This window comes from Chiloscyllium plagiosum, unplaced genomic scaffold, assembly GCF_037043375.1.
Source record: "Chiloscyllium plagiosum isolate Xiang-an unplaced genomic scaffold, Cpla_swu_hap1 HiC_scaffold_52, whole genome shotgun sequence".
Taxonomy (NCBI): domain Eukaryota; kingdom Metazoa; phylum Chordata; class Chondrichthyes; order Orectolobiformes; family Hemiscylliidae; genus Chiloscyllium; species Chiloscyllium plagiosum.
Genome location: NW_028270190.1, coordinates 31920794 through 31940116, shown reverse-complemented (window position 1 = coordinate 31940116; position 19323 = coordinate 31920794). Strand labels below are relative to the sequence as shown.

The 19323-nt window shown below is 41.7% G+C and overlaps 1 protein-coding gene across 1 annotated transcript; it reads left to right on the top strand.

The window, feature by feature from the left end:
* Positions 1–1415: 1415 nt before the first annotated feature.
* LOC148134915 (pancreatic secretory granule membrane major glycoprotein GP2-like) lies at positions 1416–18333 on the top strand. The gene is made up of 8 exons (XM_087985318.1): positions 1416–1474; positions 2034–2083; positions 3587–3731; positions 4734–4810; positions 4907–5071; positions 11934–12092; positions 15378–15463; positions 15979–18333. Exons 2-8 carry the CDS (start codon positions 2050–2052, stop codon positions 16078–16080), a joined length of 768 nt encoding a protein of 255 aa, XP_087841444.1. The 5' UTR covers positions 1416–1474; positions 2034–2049; the 3' UTR covers positions 16081–18333.
* The last annotated feature ends 990 nt before the right edge of the window (positions 18334–19323 follow it).

Genomic DNA, 19323 nt, shown 5'->3' with positions numbered 1-19323 from the left:
AACCTGAAACGCATACAGTGCCTGAAATTAATGAATAGCCTTAATCGAAAACAAAATCTGAAACTGATATCGACCTTGAAATTATTACTGATGCTGACACTGTTAAAAAAACTGAACCTAATACTTCTACTGAATCGAATCGCGACTGAAAATTGCAACGTAAGTGACACAGGTCTCGAAACTAATACACACCCTAAAACAGAAACTTATTCAAAAATTGAAAGTGATGTAAACCCTGCAATGATGCAGTCCATGAAAGTAATGCCGACCATACAACTGAAACTGATACATACATTGAAAATAATAAACACTCTAAAAGCCATGTATGGATAACAGATCGTGAAACTGATATGGTACTTGAATCAAATTTAGACGTTAAACGAGAAAACAGCCCCTTACGCTGATGCACATTTTAATCAATTACACATCCAAGTGCAGACACTGAAATACATATAGATCAGAAAGTAATACGTCTCTGAATTTGATGCACGTTCAGAAACTAATGTAGACCCTGTAAAAATATTACAGACCCTGAACCCGACACATACTCAGAATTATTCACGGCTCTGAAATTGATACAAAGCCTAAAGACAATGCAGTCTTTTCAACTAAAGCACAACTTGCACTTAATAGAAACTGCAAAAATGATAACGACCCTATTACAGACAGGCGCTAAAACTTACACAGAGTCTGAGTCGAGGACAAAGCCTGAAATTTATACCATCCTGAAATTAATATATACCCGGGTAGTAATGTATTTTCTGAAAATTTGAAATGTCTTGAAACGGACACGCTCTCTGGCACTATTTTACTCTTTGACACGAATAGTGGTGTTAGGCTTGTGCAGACGCTATCACTTTTTGAGAACCTGATAGTATTAGAGGATTCGAAATTGATGGTGTCAGAGTTTAATGGTGAACATGGAACTAAAAGTCATGTTGGCTTTTACGACGTCTTAGATTCAGACTGCAATGTTTGTCAGCCTTGTCAGGCCCCTAGTATCCCAAACGCAGCAAGTACTCAAGTCTGCTGCCCGATGTACTGGCTGTTGCAAGTGCCAGATTAGCGGCCATGCAAATTCAGGAAGGCTGGACGGTGCTGGCAACAGCATGGTCATGTACTCTGCCAATTCTAATATTCCTGCATCATTTGTGTGAGGGTGTGGATGTGTGGCGGTAGTCAAATGCGAACATTAGGATCAGGTACAACCAAACAACACGTTCAAACGCCAGGAAAGATGTGTCATTGTTCTCTTTCTGTCTGCCATTTCATAACAAATATTTAATTTGCATTGAAGTTGCCACAATTTAAATAATTGATTATGTAGCCAACCAGCACTTTGTTCAGAGTCTTCTGAGGTTGTAGTGTGAGTTGTTGTGCAACTGGCACAATGCATAGCAGAAGTTTGATGGGACTAATAAGGTAGCAGCTGAACTGGAATACCCCACAGCGAAACTGACTTCAAAAGAGACAGGTAAGCGGGAATAAACTAAAGGAACACGCTAACAAACTCATAAAGCTGTCACTTATATTCACTTGTTTCGGTGATGGGAGAACTGTTTTTCTCTACCGATTGAAGTGTTTGCAATTGGAGTTGTTCTCAAAGATTACCATGTAATGAAACAGTAAAAGGAGCTGGTTCATTGTTTAGAACATAGCATTCAAGTCAGTTGAGGTTCTGGTAATTGCGATGTTCGGACTACAATTACCTTGCAGTAACTGTTACTTGTACACATGAGACGGAAGTTGTGAGGACGTGTACAGATAGATGCTCAAATGTGAGAGAGGTGTTTCTTATTCTGTTGATGATAATAATGATGAAGAAAGTTCGATCGCACCCTGTCTGTGGTTGTTCCAGTGGAACACAGACGTACATCTCATTTTTCCTGCAGTTGCCCCAGTGAATGTAAGATGGTTTGAAGCCACCCACTCATAGTAATTCGTATTCAAGGACGACCAATCGTTAATTTATCTCCCATAATGTCGCTCTTCATTGACACTTTCTAATAGTAATTTTCTGTTCCCATTTACAGATTATCACACAGTGGCATGAGGACTCTACTGCTGGTTCTCGGTTTGATGTGTAAGTTCCTGAACATTCATTCAAACTTCACTCTGTTTAATTGTTTTAATCACGCATAAACATAACCTATGTTGTATTTGTGATCGTATTAAGATACCTTTTGTATTTTCAGCGCTGATAGGAGTTAATCTTACGAAAAAAAAACAATTATGTAATATACTGAATGGGCACTACTCTGTCAAATTGTCTCCCTTGTTATTAACTATTAGCATAAAATTTATAATTATTTCGGAAAGAGCACTACAGTATCCATTACACTACACTAGACTCCAACGAAATGCTTAAGAAGAACAGGAAGCCAACTGGCATGTCGTGACTCTGCTGTGTCTCAGAATGTGTCCTTTGCCAAGAACCAATTTTCTGCAATCAGTTCATAACCCTTCACCTCACCTGTTCCGATACGCATCCAATTCCATCTCATAGAGCGGATTGCCACTGTCCCCATTAGACTCTTCGGCCAAAGTTTCTGATACCAATAGCTGCGGACAACAATGTATCTGCATTTCAGAACATCATTAATTTACCTTATAGAGGTTTATAAAATTCTGAGGAGCATGGAGAGGATAAATTGACAACGTCTTTTTTCCTGGGTTGGGGGAGTCCACAACGAGAGAGCAGAGGCTTAGAGTGAGCGGGGGAAGTTATAAAAGGGACCTAAGGGGCAGCTTTCCACACAGGGGGCGGTAAGTGTATGTAAATAGCAGCCAGAGGAAGTAGTGGAATCTGGTGCAATTGCAATTGCAAAATTTAAAAGGTATTTGGATGTGTATATGAGTAGGAATGGTTTGTGCTGGGTAGGAATATGTGCTGGGAAATGGGACTAGATTGGGTTGGGGTAACTGGTCGACATCACGGGTTGGACCGGAGGGTCTGTTTCCGTGCTGTAATCTCTATGACTCAATGACTCAAGCAACTGATTAGATTTTTAGATTAGATTAGTTACAGTGTGTAAACAGGCCAACAAGTCCACACCGACCCGCCGAAGCATAACCCACCCAGACCCATTCGCCTACATTTATCCCTTTACCTAACACTACGGGCAATTCACCTAAATGCACATTTTTGGATTGTGGGAGGAAACCGGTGCACCCGGAGGAAACCCACGCAGACACAGGGAGAATGTGCAAACTCCACACAAGGAGTCGCCTGAGGCGGGAATTGAACCCGGGTCTCAGGCGCTGTGAAGCAGCAGTGCTAACTACTGTGCGACCGTGCCTCCCACTTCTTTCTTGTTTTCAATATTTCTGTCAATACGATCACTTTCTCTCGTAATCGACACTGTCAAAACCACTCGTGACTTTCTATGTTTTTTTGTTCAAAACTGCACTCAACCTCTACTTCGCAAGTGACTACAATTGGAACTTCAGTCGTTCCAGATTACTGTGTCCCTCGTCCCTGATAATATCAATTATAGTTTTGATGCTTCTGGCAGCTCATGTTGCTATGTCAAATTCACTGTTCTTTACAACATAATATTAAACAGTTTTTTTTTGTGACCCTCAGTCCCAAACAGCAAAATCGCTGATCCATGTGTGAACCACACAGTCTTGGACCCGATCAGGAGGAGCATTAAATTGGGTATAAAAGAATGCTTACACCGAGATGAGTGTGGTAAAAATCTCCAACAGGGATGGTACAGCTTTAATAGGTAAAGAGTGAGCTTTCTTGGAACGTTAGTATAATTGTAAAAGGCTCACTGTCAATGGTTTCATTGTCCTAGGCACCAGTGTAAAGCTATGAGGGAATTGGTGGGAGTGAAACAAAAACATCTGTAATTCCGGAATACTAAACTTATCTCCCTCATTGTTGAAACTGAAAACATCATGTTTCGCAAAGAGAGAAACATAAATGTATTTTAGGGAAGGACTCGTGATATTTTTATAAAATTAAAAGCAAACTCGTTCATAATCATGTGTAACTCTGTTTTAAACATTTATCACACCACAATTGAAATGCAGCACACATTTCCTGTCTCCATAGCCATCAGTTAATTTACAGAAAGAGCACAGTCCACAGTGTGGTGCTCCACATTAGGAGCACAACATTTTGTTTTGGTCTTGATGTTATTCTGGTTATGCAAACGCGGGGCATCTACTCTGGTATTCACGGTCTTTCATTAATTTACACGAAGAGAACTGTGTTCTCTTTGAAAGTGATTCAACCAAGTATTAATAAGACAATCGCTGTGAGGGTTAATCATGAATCTAATGGAGAATTCTGAACAGACTCCTCTATCAAGAGAATAATTTGAATGTTGAGCTCACGACCACAGGGACGGGTATTGACTTCAACATTTGTTACGTGTTTAATTGAATAAAGATCGTAAAACACTTGAGGATAAACCAGGATAGTTTAATGTTGATGGGAGGATATCTATAGGTCATGCTTGAAAGTTCGTGTATGTGTGAATAATTGCAAAATAAAACAGTAGATAGAATGTCCACTTTCTATGCAGTAAATCCTCCGTACAATCTTGCAAATACCTGAACCTGAGCCAAGGACTAACAGTATATATTCGGGCTGGAGGGAAATATTTCATTCCGAGTGCATGTTTTCGAAAGGGGCACAGATTGTGGAAGTCTCGGACATTTTACCAGTCAGATAATATATGTGATCAGATCAGGAGCTGACTCTGTAATTTTTATCTCAGTTCAGGTGAATGGATGATTCCAGAGAATGCTATCCCAATTGATCTCTGCTGCACAAGGAGTACAGGCTGGTTAAATGGTATATCAACCTATTTATCTACCATATTTAATTCTCCATTACGCACTGTTCATTTTATCTTTTAATCATTTCCGATTAAAACAAAATGAATTGCAGGTCGCCATCCCTCCGTGAGTGAAGGGGAGGTAACCAGGACTATCTGTTTTAATTGGAATAATAATAACTGCTCCTCCAGCCAAGACATCATCATCAAGAAATGTTCCACATTCTTTGTGTATGAGTTGAAGCCGACACAATTCTGTAATGCTGGATATTGTGCAGGTACGTCATAAGTAATTTACCACCCACAGTGTGGTTCTGAGATTTCATGTGAGTCCGTTAGAATGTTCAAGCACCCTTTATTCAGTAAGCAATAATGAGGTCCTGTCCCTATGTGGTCCTGTCCCTAATTTCTGGAAAACATAATTGCTCTCCATGTCACTCACTCTCTACCTCCATGGGAGCGTAGAGAATATAGAAGAGACCAAGTGTCCGGTTGTAAGTTTGCTCGCTGAGCTGGTGGGTCTACATATACTGGGTGGAAAATCTGCTGGTGCTATTCGGATGGGGTTAAACTAACTCACCAGGAGAATGGGAACCTGAGGTGTAGTTCCAATGCACAGAAGGATGAGAGGAGGGAGGACATGGACAGGATTTCGTGGTCACAGGAATGGGCTGGCAGGTAGCAAATTGGTTTGAAGTGAGTCTTCAAAGCCAGAAGTATCCGAAATAAGGTCGATGAGCTTGCAGTATGGATAGGTCCCTGGGACTTCAATGCTGTGGCTATTCGTGGATAGAGCAGGGGGAGGAATGGATGTTGTAGGTTCCAGGGTTTAGATCTTCCATTCAGAACAGGGAAGGAGGTAAAATAGGGTGTGTGGGAAGTGTGGCCTTGTTAGTCAAGACAAGTATAATGGTAGTCGAAAGAACTTCTAACGAGGACTCGTCTATTGAGAGAGCATGGGCTGTGGTGAGAAACAAGAGAGGAGAGTTACACTGCTGGGAGGTTATTTATAGGCCTGCGCAGATTTCCAGGGATTAGATTAGATTCCCTACAGTGTGGAAACAGGCACTTCGGCCGAACCAGTCCACACCGACCCTCAGAAGAGTAACCCAGAAAGACCCATTCCCCTCTGATAATTGACCTAACACTTTGGGGCAAGTTAGCATTGCAAATTCACCTGACCTCCACATCTTTGTACTGTGGGAGGAAACCTGAGCACCCGGAGGAAACCCACGCAGACACAGGTAAAATGCGCAAACTCCACTCAGACAGTCACCCGAGGCTGTAATTGAACCTGGAATCCTGGTGCTGGGAGGCAGCAGTGTTAACCACTGAGCCACCGTGCCGCACCTAATATGGAGGAGAGTTTCGGCAAAACGATACTGGGTAGAAGTGAAATGTACAGCGTGGTCATTATGGGGTGGCTTTAAATCCCACAGCATTCATGAGAAATGCTATATTTCGAGGAAGTCGGATGGATTAGTTTTCGTACAATGTGTGCAGGCAGGTTTCCTGACACAGTATGTCGAAGGGTCGATAAGAGTGACGGCAACAGTGGGTCTAATACTTGGTAATGGACCAGGCCAGGTGTTTGATTTAGTATCAGGTGAGGACTTTGGAAAGTGACCATAATTCGGTTTCGATTAGTTCAGAGACGAAGATGGATAGAACATGCCACAGGCATGAGATACAGATGGTTGAAGGGCAATTATAATACGATTATGCAAGACGTCGGATGCAAAAGAAAGGGGTAGCAAAATACAGGGATAGAGATATTCGAAATGTGGAGCTGGTTTAGGGAACAGATATTGCATTTCCTTGATACATATATCCCAGCCAGGCACGGGCGAAGTGATAACATAAGGGAACTGTGGTTTAATAAAGGAATTGCATCGCTTGTTAAGCAGAAGAAGGAGGCTTATGTGACCATGAGGCGACATGGTTCAGGTGAGACGACGGAAAGTTGCAAATTTGCTAGGTAGGATTTAAAGAGAGAGTTCAGAAGATCAAAGAGAAGACATGAGCAGTCTTTATCAGGCAAAATAAAGGAAAACAATGAAGCTTTCTATAACTATGTGAGGAAGAAAAGGATGACTAGAATCGTGATCGCGTCATTCAAAGATAGAAGTGGGAAGTTGTGTGTGGGCTCTGTCGAGATCGGATTGCAGGTCGTCAACATGGTTTCATCAAAGACAGGTCAAGTCTCACCGACCACATTGAGTTTTTTGAGAAGTTAACCAAGCATGTCGATGAGGGTAGGGCAGTTGACATGGTATACATGGACCTGAGGACAGCCTTTGATAAGTTTCCACATGCTAGGCAGTTGGAGACAATGCAGTTTATGGAATTGAGATTAATTTAGCAGTTTTGATTGGAAATTGGCTTTCTCCAAGAAAGGAGCAATTGGTGGTTGATGGAAAATATTCAGACTGGCGTCAGCTTCCTAATGGTGTGCCACAACAATCTGTTTTAGGACCACTGCTGTTTGTAGTTTTTGTAATAGACTTGGATGCAGGGGGAGGCGAATGTGTTAGTAAATTTGCAGATGACTTTAATGTCGTTGGAGTAGTGGATAGTTTGGAATAATGTTGCAGGTTTCAGGACGACTTGCATGAACTGCAGAATTGGGCTAAGAGGTGACGAATGGATTACAATGTAGATAAATGTGAATAGATTCACTTTGAGAAGAATAAAAGGAAGACCGAATACTGGGTCAATGGAAAGATTCTTGGCAGTGTGGATGTGCAGATGGATCTTGGAGTCCATGTACATACTTCACTGAAAATTGTCAACCAGGTTGTGTTGTTAAGAAGGCATGCATTATGGTATGTTTCATCGGTAGACGGATTGTGTTCCGGAGCCGTAATGTCAAGCTGCAATGATGCAAAACGCAAGTGTGGCCGCACTTGGAATATTGTGTAGAGTCTGGTCCCCCCATTACAGGAAGGATGTGGAAACATTGGAAAAGATGCAGAGGAGATTTACCAGGATGTTGCGTAGTCTGGAGGGAAGGCCTTATGAGGAAAGGCTGAGAGACTTTAATTGTATTCTCATTGGAAAGGAAAAGGCCAAGAGGGGATTTGATAGAGGCATACAAGACGATCAGAGGATTAGAATGGGTTGACATGAAAGTCTTTTATTCCCGTGATGATGCCATCAACTTGAACGAGGGGTCATAGCTACAAATTGACGCGTGATAAATTTAAGACAGAAGTCAGAGGCAATTTCTTCACTCACAGAGTGTTAAGGGCATGGAATGTCCTGCCTGCCAATGTAGTTAACTCACCAACATTAGTGAGATTCAAACATAACTATACGCACATGGAAGATAATGGGGTAGTGTCGGGATGGGCTTAGACTAGTTCATAGCTTGGCGCAACATCGAGGGCCGAATGGCCTGTTCTGCACTCCATTGATCGATATTCTGTGTTTTATTATTTTTTTCTCAGACGTTTCGTCAAATGTGAGGCTCCGTTCAACTAATGGTGTTCTGTCCCAATTTCTGTTTATTTTCTTGGTCTGTTAGGTGGGTGACATAACTATTGTTTCTTTTTTCTCAGAGGTTGGTAAATGGGGTCGAAATCGATATGTTTATTGGTGGAGTTCCTGTTTGAATGCCAGACCTTTAGGAATTCCCGTGCCTGTCTTTGTTTCGTCTGTCCGAAAATAGATGTGCTGTCACAATCAAAGTGGTGTCCTTCTTCGTCTGTGTGGAAGGATTGTTGTTATAGCTGGTCATGAATGTTGATACATAGTTGGTGTTCGTTTATCCTGATGGCTATTTTCCTGCTTGTTTGTCCGATTCAGTGTTGGTAGCCCACAAATCTACCAATGGAATGAAACTGCTACTGATGAACCTAAAGGACACTTTACGACCAAACTCTAATTCGAATGTCATTTACAAAATGCCCTGCAAGGGCTACATCAAACAATACACCCTACAGCCAGGAAGAAATCTAGCCTCCTGGATACACAAACACCTACTAGTCATTAAAAGACATGATCATCTATAACTAGTATCTTAACACACGGATAAAGAAATACACGACATCAATATCACATCCATCCTCGGACAGCCAAATGTAAACACGTACGTGAATTCTGCGATCCCTGGCATTCAAACCGAAACTCCATCAATAAGCACATCTGTAGTAATCCTATTTACCAACCTCTTCGGAAAGAACCGGAAATGATATCACCCACTTTAACAGACTAAGACACGTAAAGATAAAGCAGGACAGAAGACAGTGCTTCAACAGAGGCTCACTGATTATGTTAAGCCGTGTGGTAAAGAACCAGCTGGTCACAAACCTACCAGCGCAGGGTGCAAACTGCAACCTGAACTTCAACCTGATGTACAAAAAGTCCCAAAAATCGCAAAGTCCAAGTGTAATTCTGAGCAGTTTAGATGAACATCTGAGATAGAGGAGAACTTGGCGGATGCTGAAGTGAGGAATAATGAATTGGCAGACTGATAGGAGAAGGATGTGTAACTCATCCAAGTGTGAAAGTACGTGATGGTCGAACGTTAAATTCCCCCGGCCCAGTGTGATTTTGTTAAAGACTGGAGTAGAATAAAGCACGTGACGGGAGTGGGATGTTGTCAATGAAAGGAATAGAATATAGTCCCCGAATGAAGGGTAATGCTTTCACTGACGGTAACAAAATACTGTGCATGATTGGACTGGGACTTTGTTACTGATGGGAATATAACACAGTGTCTGAAGATGGTGGGATGTTGTGACTGGCATGGGAGGAGTGATGAAGTGAGTGACTTAAAGAAGTGAGATTGAATTTTGGAGGAGAATTTGATGTGTTGACCGACAAGGTTAGAAGACCGTGATTAAGGTGAATGGAATTCAGTAAATCAGACAGTAGGATGTCGTGACTGAACGGGTACGACCTCATGACTGGTGGAAGTGGGAGTCAGTGTCTTAACTGAGTCGAAATCGTGAACTGGGAACTGAGAAGTCATATTTGACAAAAATGGGATTTCGTGAGTAATTTAATGACTGAGGTGATCGGGATGAAGTGAAAGAGTGAGTTGAATGCAATGATGCAGGAGAGAAAACACAGAGTTATAGATTCCAATCCGACCGTAGAGGTAATTTGAATAATGGCATATCACCACCTTCATAATTCTCCAGTCCTCCAAATAAACCCGTCGTCTTGAATATTATGACACTTCAAATGCTGGTTCACTGCATTTTACCAGTTGAGATTTTGATGAGCAGAAAAACTCCCAGCCAATGTATTTCAAATCCCAATATTGCTTCTGTCCATGCTTTAACTCCAAATATCTCCTCATCCTTTACTTTGCACTTGACAGTTGCGTCATCTGTTTCATTAGTTTCTATGAAGGGAAAGAGGTTGTCTTTTTTCAGCTTGTCGATGCCCTTTCTTATCTCAACCACGCTGTCACGATCAATTCAGCACCTTCCTCCCCAAAGGGGACAACTCCAGCGTATCCAAACTTTCTATATAGCTCTATTCAAGGCACCTTTGTGGAAAATATTCTGTGCACCGACTCCAGAGCAATCAAATCTTTCTATCGTGCATTGACCAGTATGCTCACAGTACTCCAACAGTGACTGAAACACAGTCATTTGCATCTGAAATCTTATCTCCCTGCATTTATGAGCGAAAGAGCACCTGGGAAATGGAATTAACCAATGTGCTTCTTTAATTATCTCGTCAACCTGTCTTGACACATTCAGCAATCTGGGTCCACATACTGCAAGACACTTCTTTTCTTCTTTGATTCCGAATGTCCAATCATTCATTACGTTGTGACACGTATTCTTCCTTCTTGTAAATTGTACCATCACACATATGTCAGTTTTACATTTCATCTGGCACACAACCGTCTACCTGGCAAAGTATTTGTATCCGTCTGTCACTGAATAACGTGTTCCTCAATGTACTTAATTGGCCAAACTTTGTATCAGCATAATTTAATAAAGGTCCTCAGTGCTCACACATTTACATTTGAAGCTACAAATCTATTTTACTTAAGAATATGAAAAATACGTGAACCAGCAATGATCACTGTGGTACACACTGCTGTCAATTCAACAACAGACCATCTTTCTCCCATCATTCTGAAAATCGTGGAACCTACTTGTTAAATTTGCCGCGTTTTTACATTTTTACCTAAGTTTCCCATGTTGGATCTTGTGAAAGTTATTGCAGAAATTATTATAAATTATATAAAATGCCAAACATTTTGTTACCTTGTAGAAATATTCCAGTGAGCTTTTTTTATAACATCTCCCTTTGGCAAAGAGGCAGTGAATACCCTTTCAATGTTTGGTTCGCCAAATGAAAACTCATTTTATGCTTCACTTGTTCTTTCTTCAAAAGCCTTCCCAATAATTACATGAGGGTTGCTGGTTAATTGCTCCCTCGTATTTGTTTACGAGATTATTGTCGAAAGGAAGTTTTGGCTTTAGTCGTTCTCGAATCTTCTTTCATCCTCTCTACGACACGATCTCAACTGGAAAATTTGGCTCAGGCAATTCGAATTAACTTCCTGAGCAACCCTATTGTTAAAAAACTGAATATTTGACCACTGTTAATTTTTTTAAAAAGTCCTCCCATACCACCTCGCCTCTTAACATAAATTCCGACATTTTGTGCTTGTATTGTCCTCCTGGTGAAAGAAAAGACACCTGTAAAGTAATGTTTCAGCGTTTTGCCAATGTGCTTCCGTTAAAGCAACAATTGCCACCTTCGTCCACCAATTCCTTACACAGAATTCATTTACTTTTGAAATATTCATAGAATCTGTGTATACTCCCCTTAATATTACCCGCCAGAGTTATCTTATGCACTTGTTTAGCCCGATTAACTCTTCTTTCTCATCCATCAAACATTTCTCCGCGTCGGCATTGACGTGGTTCTGGCAATTTCTTGTCAATTTTATGACACCTGTGCTCTTGTGACGACTTCGGGTTTGGCACTGCTCTGATTCTATCGTCCGACCCCACTAAGAGTAGTTTATTGAGACACGCAGTGCAAGTATGGAGTGGGTTTATTTGCGAAGTAGATGCATTATCTAATGATTATGTAACCTTTCAAAACAGTACACGATGCATCACCTGTAAGCTCATATGCCACCATCCTTTCTTCCTATTGCAGAAAGAGTACCAACTCAAAGACACAAGGATCTATCGACAACATTTTCGATTGACATTGCCTCGCCTGACTCTTCAGGGTCTGAGACTTCGACTTTGAATTCGTTTACTCTTCCATCCAACCCTACGGAATTTTATAACCTTCAGACTGATGCTGAGCAAGGTGAGGGATTTGTAGGTTATGGAACAAATCAGGGAAAGTATATGAACATCAAGCTGTGTGGCGTGATGACTTGCGAGAAATGCAGATAATTTCAGTGTCGTTTTGACAAGTTGAATGAGTGTGGAAAACAATGCAGGATGAAGTAAATTGTAGCAGCAAAAAGGCGACGACAGTTTAAAATCAAAATGGCTACACATTGAGACAGTGCAATGTGCAAAAAGATTTGATTGTCCTAGCTGCAAAAGGAAGTCATGCAAAGTAAGTCAAGAAGTAAATGAAATGTCGCTTTTCAAAGCAAGTCGTTTTGAATATAGGATCTGGCATGTCTTGCGATAATTGTACATGCCTTAAATGAGAACACGACTGAATATTGTACGCAGTTTCGGTCTACTTACCCGACCCAGAATGGACTTACGATAAAGGCAGTGTCAGTAACTTTACCTGACTGATAGCTTGGATAGCTGACCTAACTAAGAAGTATGAAGTCAGGGTATTGTGCAGCGACTGAGGGAAGTGGGATGCAGTGGCTAAGTGGAGTTAGATGTAATGACTGAGGAGTTTGGAATGTATTAACTGAGGTGCATAGAATGTAATGGTTCTCAGTAGTTACCACGAGAATGATAAATTACTGGAGAACCTGATTGACCGATTAAGTTTATACTGACAATGGTAATAATACCAACTTCGCAAGTCCAACTTTGCCGCACTCGACCGATAGTCTTTAATCGTATGTTACTTTGAATGCTCATCCAAGTACTTTCAAAGTTTCGTGACGTTTCCCACCAGTACTATTATCGCTGACAGTTCAATCAAAACCCAAACACATCTGGCGAAAAACGATATTCTTTCAACATCCTGTAAGCTTTCTGCCTTTCACTTCAATACTTTTCCCTTGATATGGATATTTCTACGAAGAGAACCAGCGGCTTTCATTTCACCCTGTTCATGCCTGTGCTTATCTTGTCTACCAGTCTGGGATCCCCATTCAAACTTTCACGCTCAAAACAAAAAACGATATGCATAACCTCTTCATAGCTTCATCCAAGGCAACCTCCTGACAAACATTCTTTTGACCCTTTCCAGTGCAACCACATCTTCCGACAGTGTGATTACCAAAACTGCAACATTAGTTCAGCAATGAACTGAGCAAAACTTTCTGCAGATTCAAATTGACCACCATGTTGTTTTCACAATCGGATGCCTCAAAATGACAAGAATCCAATGCGGCTTGTCAACTACCCGGTTGGATTCTCCTGCCAGATTCATGTATCTGTGAACAAGGGCAGTAACATGACTTTTCTCCTCTCAGAACTGAAAATGTGTTGCTGGAAAAGCGGAGCAGGTCAGGCAGCATCCAAGGAACATGGGAATCGACGTTTCGGGCATAAGCCCTTCTTCGGGAATGCTTTTCTCCTTTTCCCCTCTCTGTAACCAAGCCTTGGTTGTTGTTTCGTCACATTTATCACGTTAAAAATGTCACCTGACAAAATCCATTCATCTAATATTTATATAAATATATTTAATGTCACCTACTTGGCTAAGCTTTGTATGCTGTGGTTCTGTTCGCCGAGCTGGAAGTTTTTGTTGCAAACGTTTCGTCCCCTGTCTAGGTGACATCCTCAGTGCTTGGGAGCCTCCTGTGAAGCGCTTCTGTGGTGTTACCTCCGGCATTTATGGCCTGTCCCTGCCGCTTCCGGTTGTGTGGGACAACACAACCATTATAGGGCAAGCAAAACAAAGAACAGCCAGGGAATTCCTAGAAGCATGGCACTCATCCACAAACTCCATCAACAAACACATAGACCTGGACCCAATATACCGGCCACTACAGCGGACAGCTGAAACTGACGACCGGAAGCGGCAGGGACAGGCCACTATAAATGCGGGAGGAAACACCACAGAAGCGCTTCACAGGAGGCTCCCAAGCACTGAGGATGTCACCTGGACAGGGGACGAAACGTTTGCAACATAAACTTCTAGCTCGGCGAACAGAACCACAGCAACGAGCACCCGAGCTACAAATCTTCTCACAAACTTTAAGCTTTGTATAACCTGCAATCTTATTTAGCATGCCCGTGTGACGACTCTCCGAAATTCGCATCTGCAGATCAAAGTTGTTTGTGAACATCTCAAAGATTAAGTGACCCAACAATGATAACAGTGGTACCCGCTGATACCTGTTCCACACACTGGCATTTAGCATAAACAACTGCTATGTCTGTGGGCATTTTTATTTAAATCAGAATTGCCAAATTCCGCTGCATCCTTTGCAATTTTAACTTCATGCGTTTTGGCTTGCAGTTGTGTTAAATTTATTTCCGAAATATTGATTAATTGATAGCCTGCCAAACACTTGAATACTTCTTCAAAATAATTAACAAGCCTTCTGAGCCATGACCTCCAGGTAACAAAGCAATGCGGACTTAGCTGATCAAATATTGTGTCTCATTTAATACTCTTCCAGTGTGTGCCCACTAGACATAAACTGATAGTTTGTTAGGGACTGATCGTTCCCTGGTTATTCACTTCATCTTGATTTACTTGCCGAATATCTTTGGATTAACCAGAAAGTTGTTTTCAAGTGTTTTTTCCTGTCGATTATTTGCTCCTTAATTGTTTTCTGGAACATCCACAAAACTTACCGGGGTCTAGCATTTGAGGTTGCGTCCTGGAAATCATTGACTCACTTGTATTATCTGTATTCGTGTGATGACTCCTGTTACCTCAATGCTATGTATACAATTCTTTTACGACCATTGACGATCAAAAATATTAAATGGGGCATACACTGCAGGGTGGAGCAGTTATTGTAGAACCTTCAAACTGGTTCACGAAGCTTCGTCTTTAATGCCAAACACCACCTTCAGTCCTTGCTTTTGAAATCCTCTGCATTTGGGTCTTCCTATCTGCATCTATTTCCCTCCACCTGTGTCTCCCTAACTTCATGGGTCATTTATTGATCACTCTGATCACGAGGCGAAGGTGAAACTGGAAGTCTGGAATTGCGTAAGCATGGAAATAAATTGCTTGTGAAATGGAATCAATGAGCAGCAGACTATTAGAAGCATAGAGTGAAGCATGGTAATTGAGGGAAGAGAGAGAGCAGATAAGAATAGTGAACTGAAGGCAGAATAGCAAAAAAACAGATGTGCAGATAGAACAAACAATTACGAGCAAGACAAAAGTGAATCCAATCTGGTAGGGACATTTTATAAATCAATACTATATCCTGTCCAGAACTACATGTGTGTGTAATTTGTTTGATGTCGTAAATATTGCATTTAGGTTCTCCGCATCAATGGGTTCAGCTGATGATCACTTCGGATGCAGAGATTGACAACAAAAAGGCGAAGGAAATCACGCTGAAGACGGTAAGAGACTCCAATATACAAAGAGGGCAGACGCAAATTACCCACATCCAATGCCACTCCACGAGTTCGACCATCACCCTCGCCCCCGCAACTGCATATAATAACTGTTTTGGGGAGGAGCTCAGCAATGATAAACCTCTCATATTTTCTGCTTGCGTCACACGGACAAAAGATCGAGAGGAAAGCTGAATGACCATCTTACGATTTTTGCTTTTTCGCTTCCTTTCATGTTTTGATTTCTCCATCAAATTTTGTCTTCTATTACTGTCCTATTATATATCATTCTCGCCCCGCCTCCCATATTTCTTCTCTTTCACTGGTGCTACCGAAATGATGCCATCGCCTCTCGTTTTTTCTCCTCTCCTTGTCCCTGTCTCTCATTCCAGCCCACTTTGTGTGTTTCTCAATTTGCTCCATTCCCCTCCCTGCTCCTGTCTCCATTTGACAAATCCTTTTGATTCTGCTTCGTCTCCTAATCTCAGTGTAAACATCTTGTTTTTCATTGTGCATTAAAGCTTCAGGAAATGGTCAATGATCGAGCCCGGAGGAATGTGGAATTAGTCCAGGAGGAGGGACACTGTGTGGCTATGGTCGCTTCAGGACCTGAAGGAAACTGAGTGTGGTTGTGAGGCCCAAACACCCAGGCATCGCCTTGCCATAATGATCACTGGATTGCTACAACCGAATTGGCCTTCACACTTCTGACACAACCAAAGCAAACCATTAGCAGTTAGTTCTGCTGTTGAATAGAAACGTGCTTCCTTTATAGTGGTAACGAATATGCGTTATATTGCACTTTTCCCCACCGTATGCTCCATGTAAACATGGATGGCCCTTTTACCAAACGGCGAACAACAAGTGCATGGCCCTCGACCCATCCAGCCTGCTCAAATGATCCAATGTGATCCCCGATCTGATTTTAACCTCAGCTCCAAATTCAAAGATAGTCTTTCATCCACTCAGTATTCAGTGATCATTCAACAAAAGATTTCTATTGTCTGCATTCGCTGAATTTTGAGGAAGGGAGACCCCGAAAACTCACCGAAGTATAACAGAACAACTGGAACATTTCTCATTTCTGTCTTAAATGGATGCCCCATTTTTAAAATAAAAAATCTTGATGGATCCCATTGGTTACACAAGAGGGAAAATTATGTCCGGCTTCACCCATTAAATTAGATCTTATATGCTTTGAATATGTCACCTGTAGTTTAACCAGCCACAATCATATTGAGTTGCGGAGCAGGCTCTCATGACAGAGCCTCTACCATTGTTCTTTGCTTGCAACTTAGCTATACACGGAAGGCAGCTGTCTGACAGCAGGAAATACACAACACAAAGAATAACCTTTTCCCCTTTGGTAAACAGACCAGACAGAAAAAAAATCGGTAATCAATACCGAATATCAGAGGTTTTGTGCTAGGTGGTTTTTGCAAGGAGCGAATTTGGCAGTATGCGCGTTCTCAATTCAAAAACCCAGTTAACTGACCTTCTATGAAATATTTTGGTAAATCTACGTCAAATTCGTTAGGCAATGGGTGGGCTTGCTACTTCTGGCACATGGGATCAACATTTTCAGGATACCTGGTGAGAAATTTTGGCTTTCAGTATTCTATGTGATTCCGTAATAAAGTCTTTGAAGATTTATCGCTGTTAACATCCGGAATGTCGACATTCGCTAATGATTTTGGCCTCCTCAATAGCCAGTTTTGAATTTGCAATTTGCAGTTGCACAATGCGTTCACCAGGTAGAGAGTTAAATAGTTTGAATGGATGTTCCAGTTCCCTCCGACAGTCTAAATAGCTGCAAGCTAGTTGAATTAGCCATGCTAAATTGCCGATAGTATTCAGGGCTTTGTAGGTTCGGTGCAATGGTCAGTGAAATGCAGGTTTACAGGAATGAGGTATGGAGTTGAGAGTGAACGTGATGCTCTTTGGAAGGTGAATGTGGCCTTGTTGGGCCGAATGGTCTGCTTCCACGTTGTCGTTAATCGACGATTCAGTTCTACGATTCAGAGCTGTCCGTACAACTTTACTTTGTGTAAATAATTTTTGTCTGCTTTATACTTTGCAGACGTGCTTTCAGATGCTCCCCATCTGCATTTAAATACTCCGCTTACCTTTCAAACACGAGTTGAAATATGTCGAATCTATTATTTCGAACTGTCTGCTTAGACTTTCAGTTAGAATAAAGGCCGTGAGAATTTGTCATAAAATAACTGATGAGATGATGTCAAGCTAATCAGAGAATTTATAACTGCAAAACAAAGGGATGGATCTGAAAAGTATCCACAAATGAAATTACGTAGGCAAATGTCAAAAAATCTAGAAACAGCAACCACATTGCACGGAATGCATTACAGAATTCGATAGGAGCTCGGGAGAAACCAAAGAACAGATCTGTACACAAATTTGAGGCAATTGTAAAAGCAACATGTTTTTGAAAGTCGTGGATGTCTAACTGCCAGCATTTAATTTGGTAGTCTTAGCGAGATTGGTCTCCAACGAGAGGAAATGTTGAGATATATGCGTTTTCCTTGTTTATTCTCCCTTATAGAAAAGAAAAGTTAATTTGAAGATGCCTTCATTCGATATTTTTTCTCTTCTTTCACCTCTTCTCTCATAAGTTCATAACTTCATAAGCGATAGGAGCAGAAAGGGGCCATTCTGTGATAGCAGATATGCTCATCACCCTTATTTTCCTGCCTTCTCTCTATATTTCTTCAACCCGTTACCAAGTAAAAAGCCATGTAACTCATCCCTAAATTTGCTAATTGTCACTGCGTCCACTGTACTTTGGTGTATCGATTTACTCAGATTTATTATGCTTTGGAAGAAGGACTTTTTCCACAATAAATGCACAATTCCTCTGACGCTTTAAGTTGCTTTGTAAACCTGGATTCTCATTTAATATCCACCATTTGCCCCGCATGTACAGTCCACCATCTCGATGGTTTCTGAGTTATCATATTTTACCAGGAAAGTGTGTATGAACCATCGCAATCCTCTACCACAGATAGTACGGCATGGACAGACAGGCACATCACCCCCATTACCTTCATCCAGGGATGCATACAATCCTTCCAGCTGAGACAGAGGTTCACCTGCCTCTTATCTAAATTAATTTACTTCATTAGGTCCTCCCGATGTGGTCTTCTCTTTGTCGGGCAGACCAAATACAAACTAAGAAACGGTTTCATCAAATATCTCAGCCAGACCTGCAGGGCCGACCTGATCTACCAGTCTCTGCTCTTTTTAGTTCTTATTCCGACTCCCTTTCCAACATGGCCAGCTTTGGCGTCGTCTATTGCCACAGCGAATGGCATTGTATACTGGTGGAACAACACCTCACCTTCCATCGAGGCAGCATGCAGCTGAGAGTTCTCAAAGCTGAGTGCTTTAATTTCAAATAACGTCCTTTTCCATAACCCAACACCCATCATAGCCTCTCCCTTTTCCCTTCCATTCGTCTCATTGGTCCTTTCTTCTCGCCATCAAATTTATTCCTTTCTCCCATGTACTAAACAGGCTGTACCCTCTACTTGTGCTCAACCATCCCCACCTCACCACCCTGTCCGCCCATCCCCTTTATACCCAGCGCCCGTTACACCGACCGCCAGTCCAGAAGGCGGTCTGCACCCGAGAAGATAAATTTTCCACCTCCTAATGCTGTCTGGTTGTTCTGTTAATCCATCATCCTGCTTGTCCACCATGGGGACAGACAGTGGCAGATAAGGAGACACTGGTTCATTCACAAACTTACGCACCATGCATCACGCACTGAGACAGACTAGATTCATACGCATAAAGAGAACAACATGAAGATCCATGTAAACGCAAACATCAACATACACAAACAA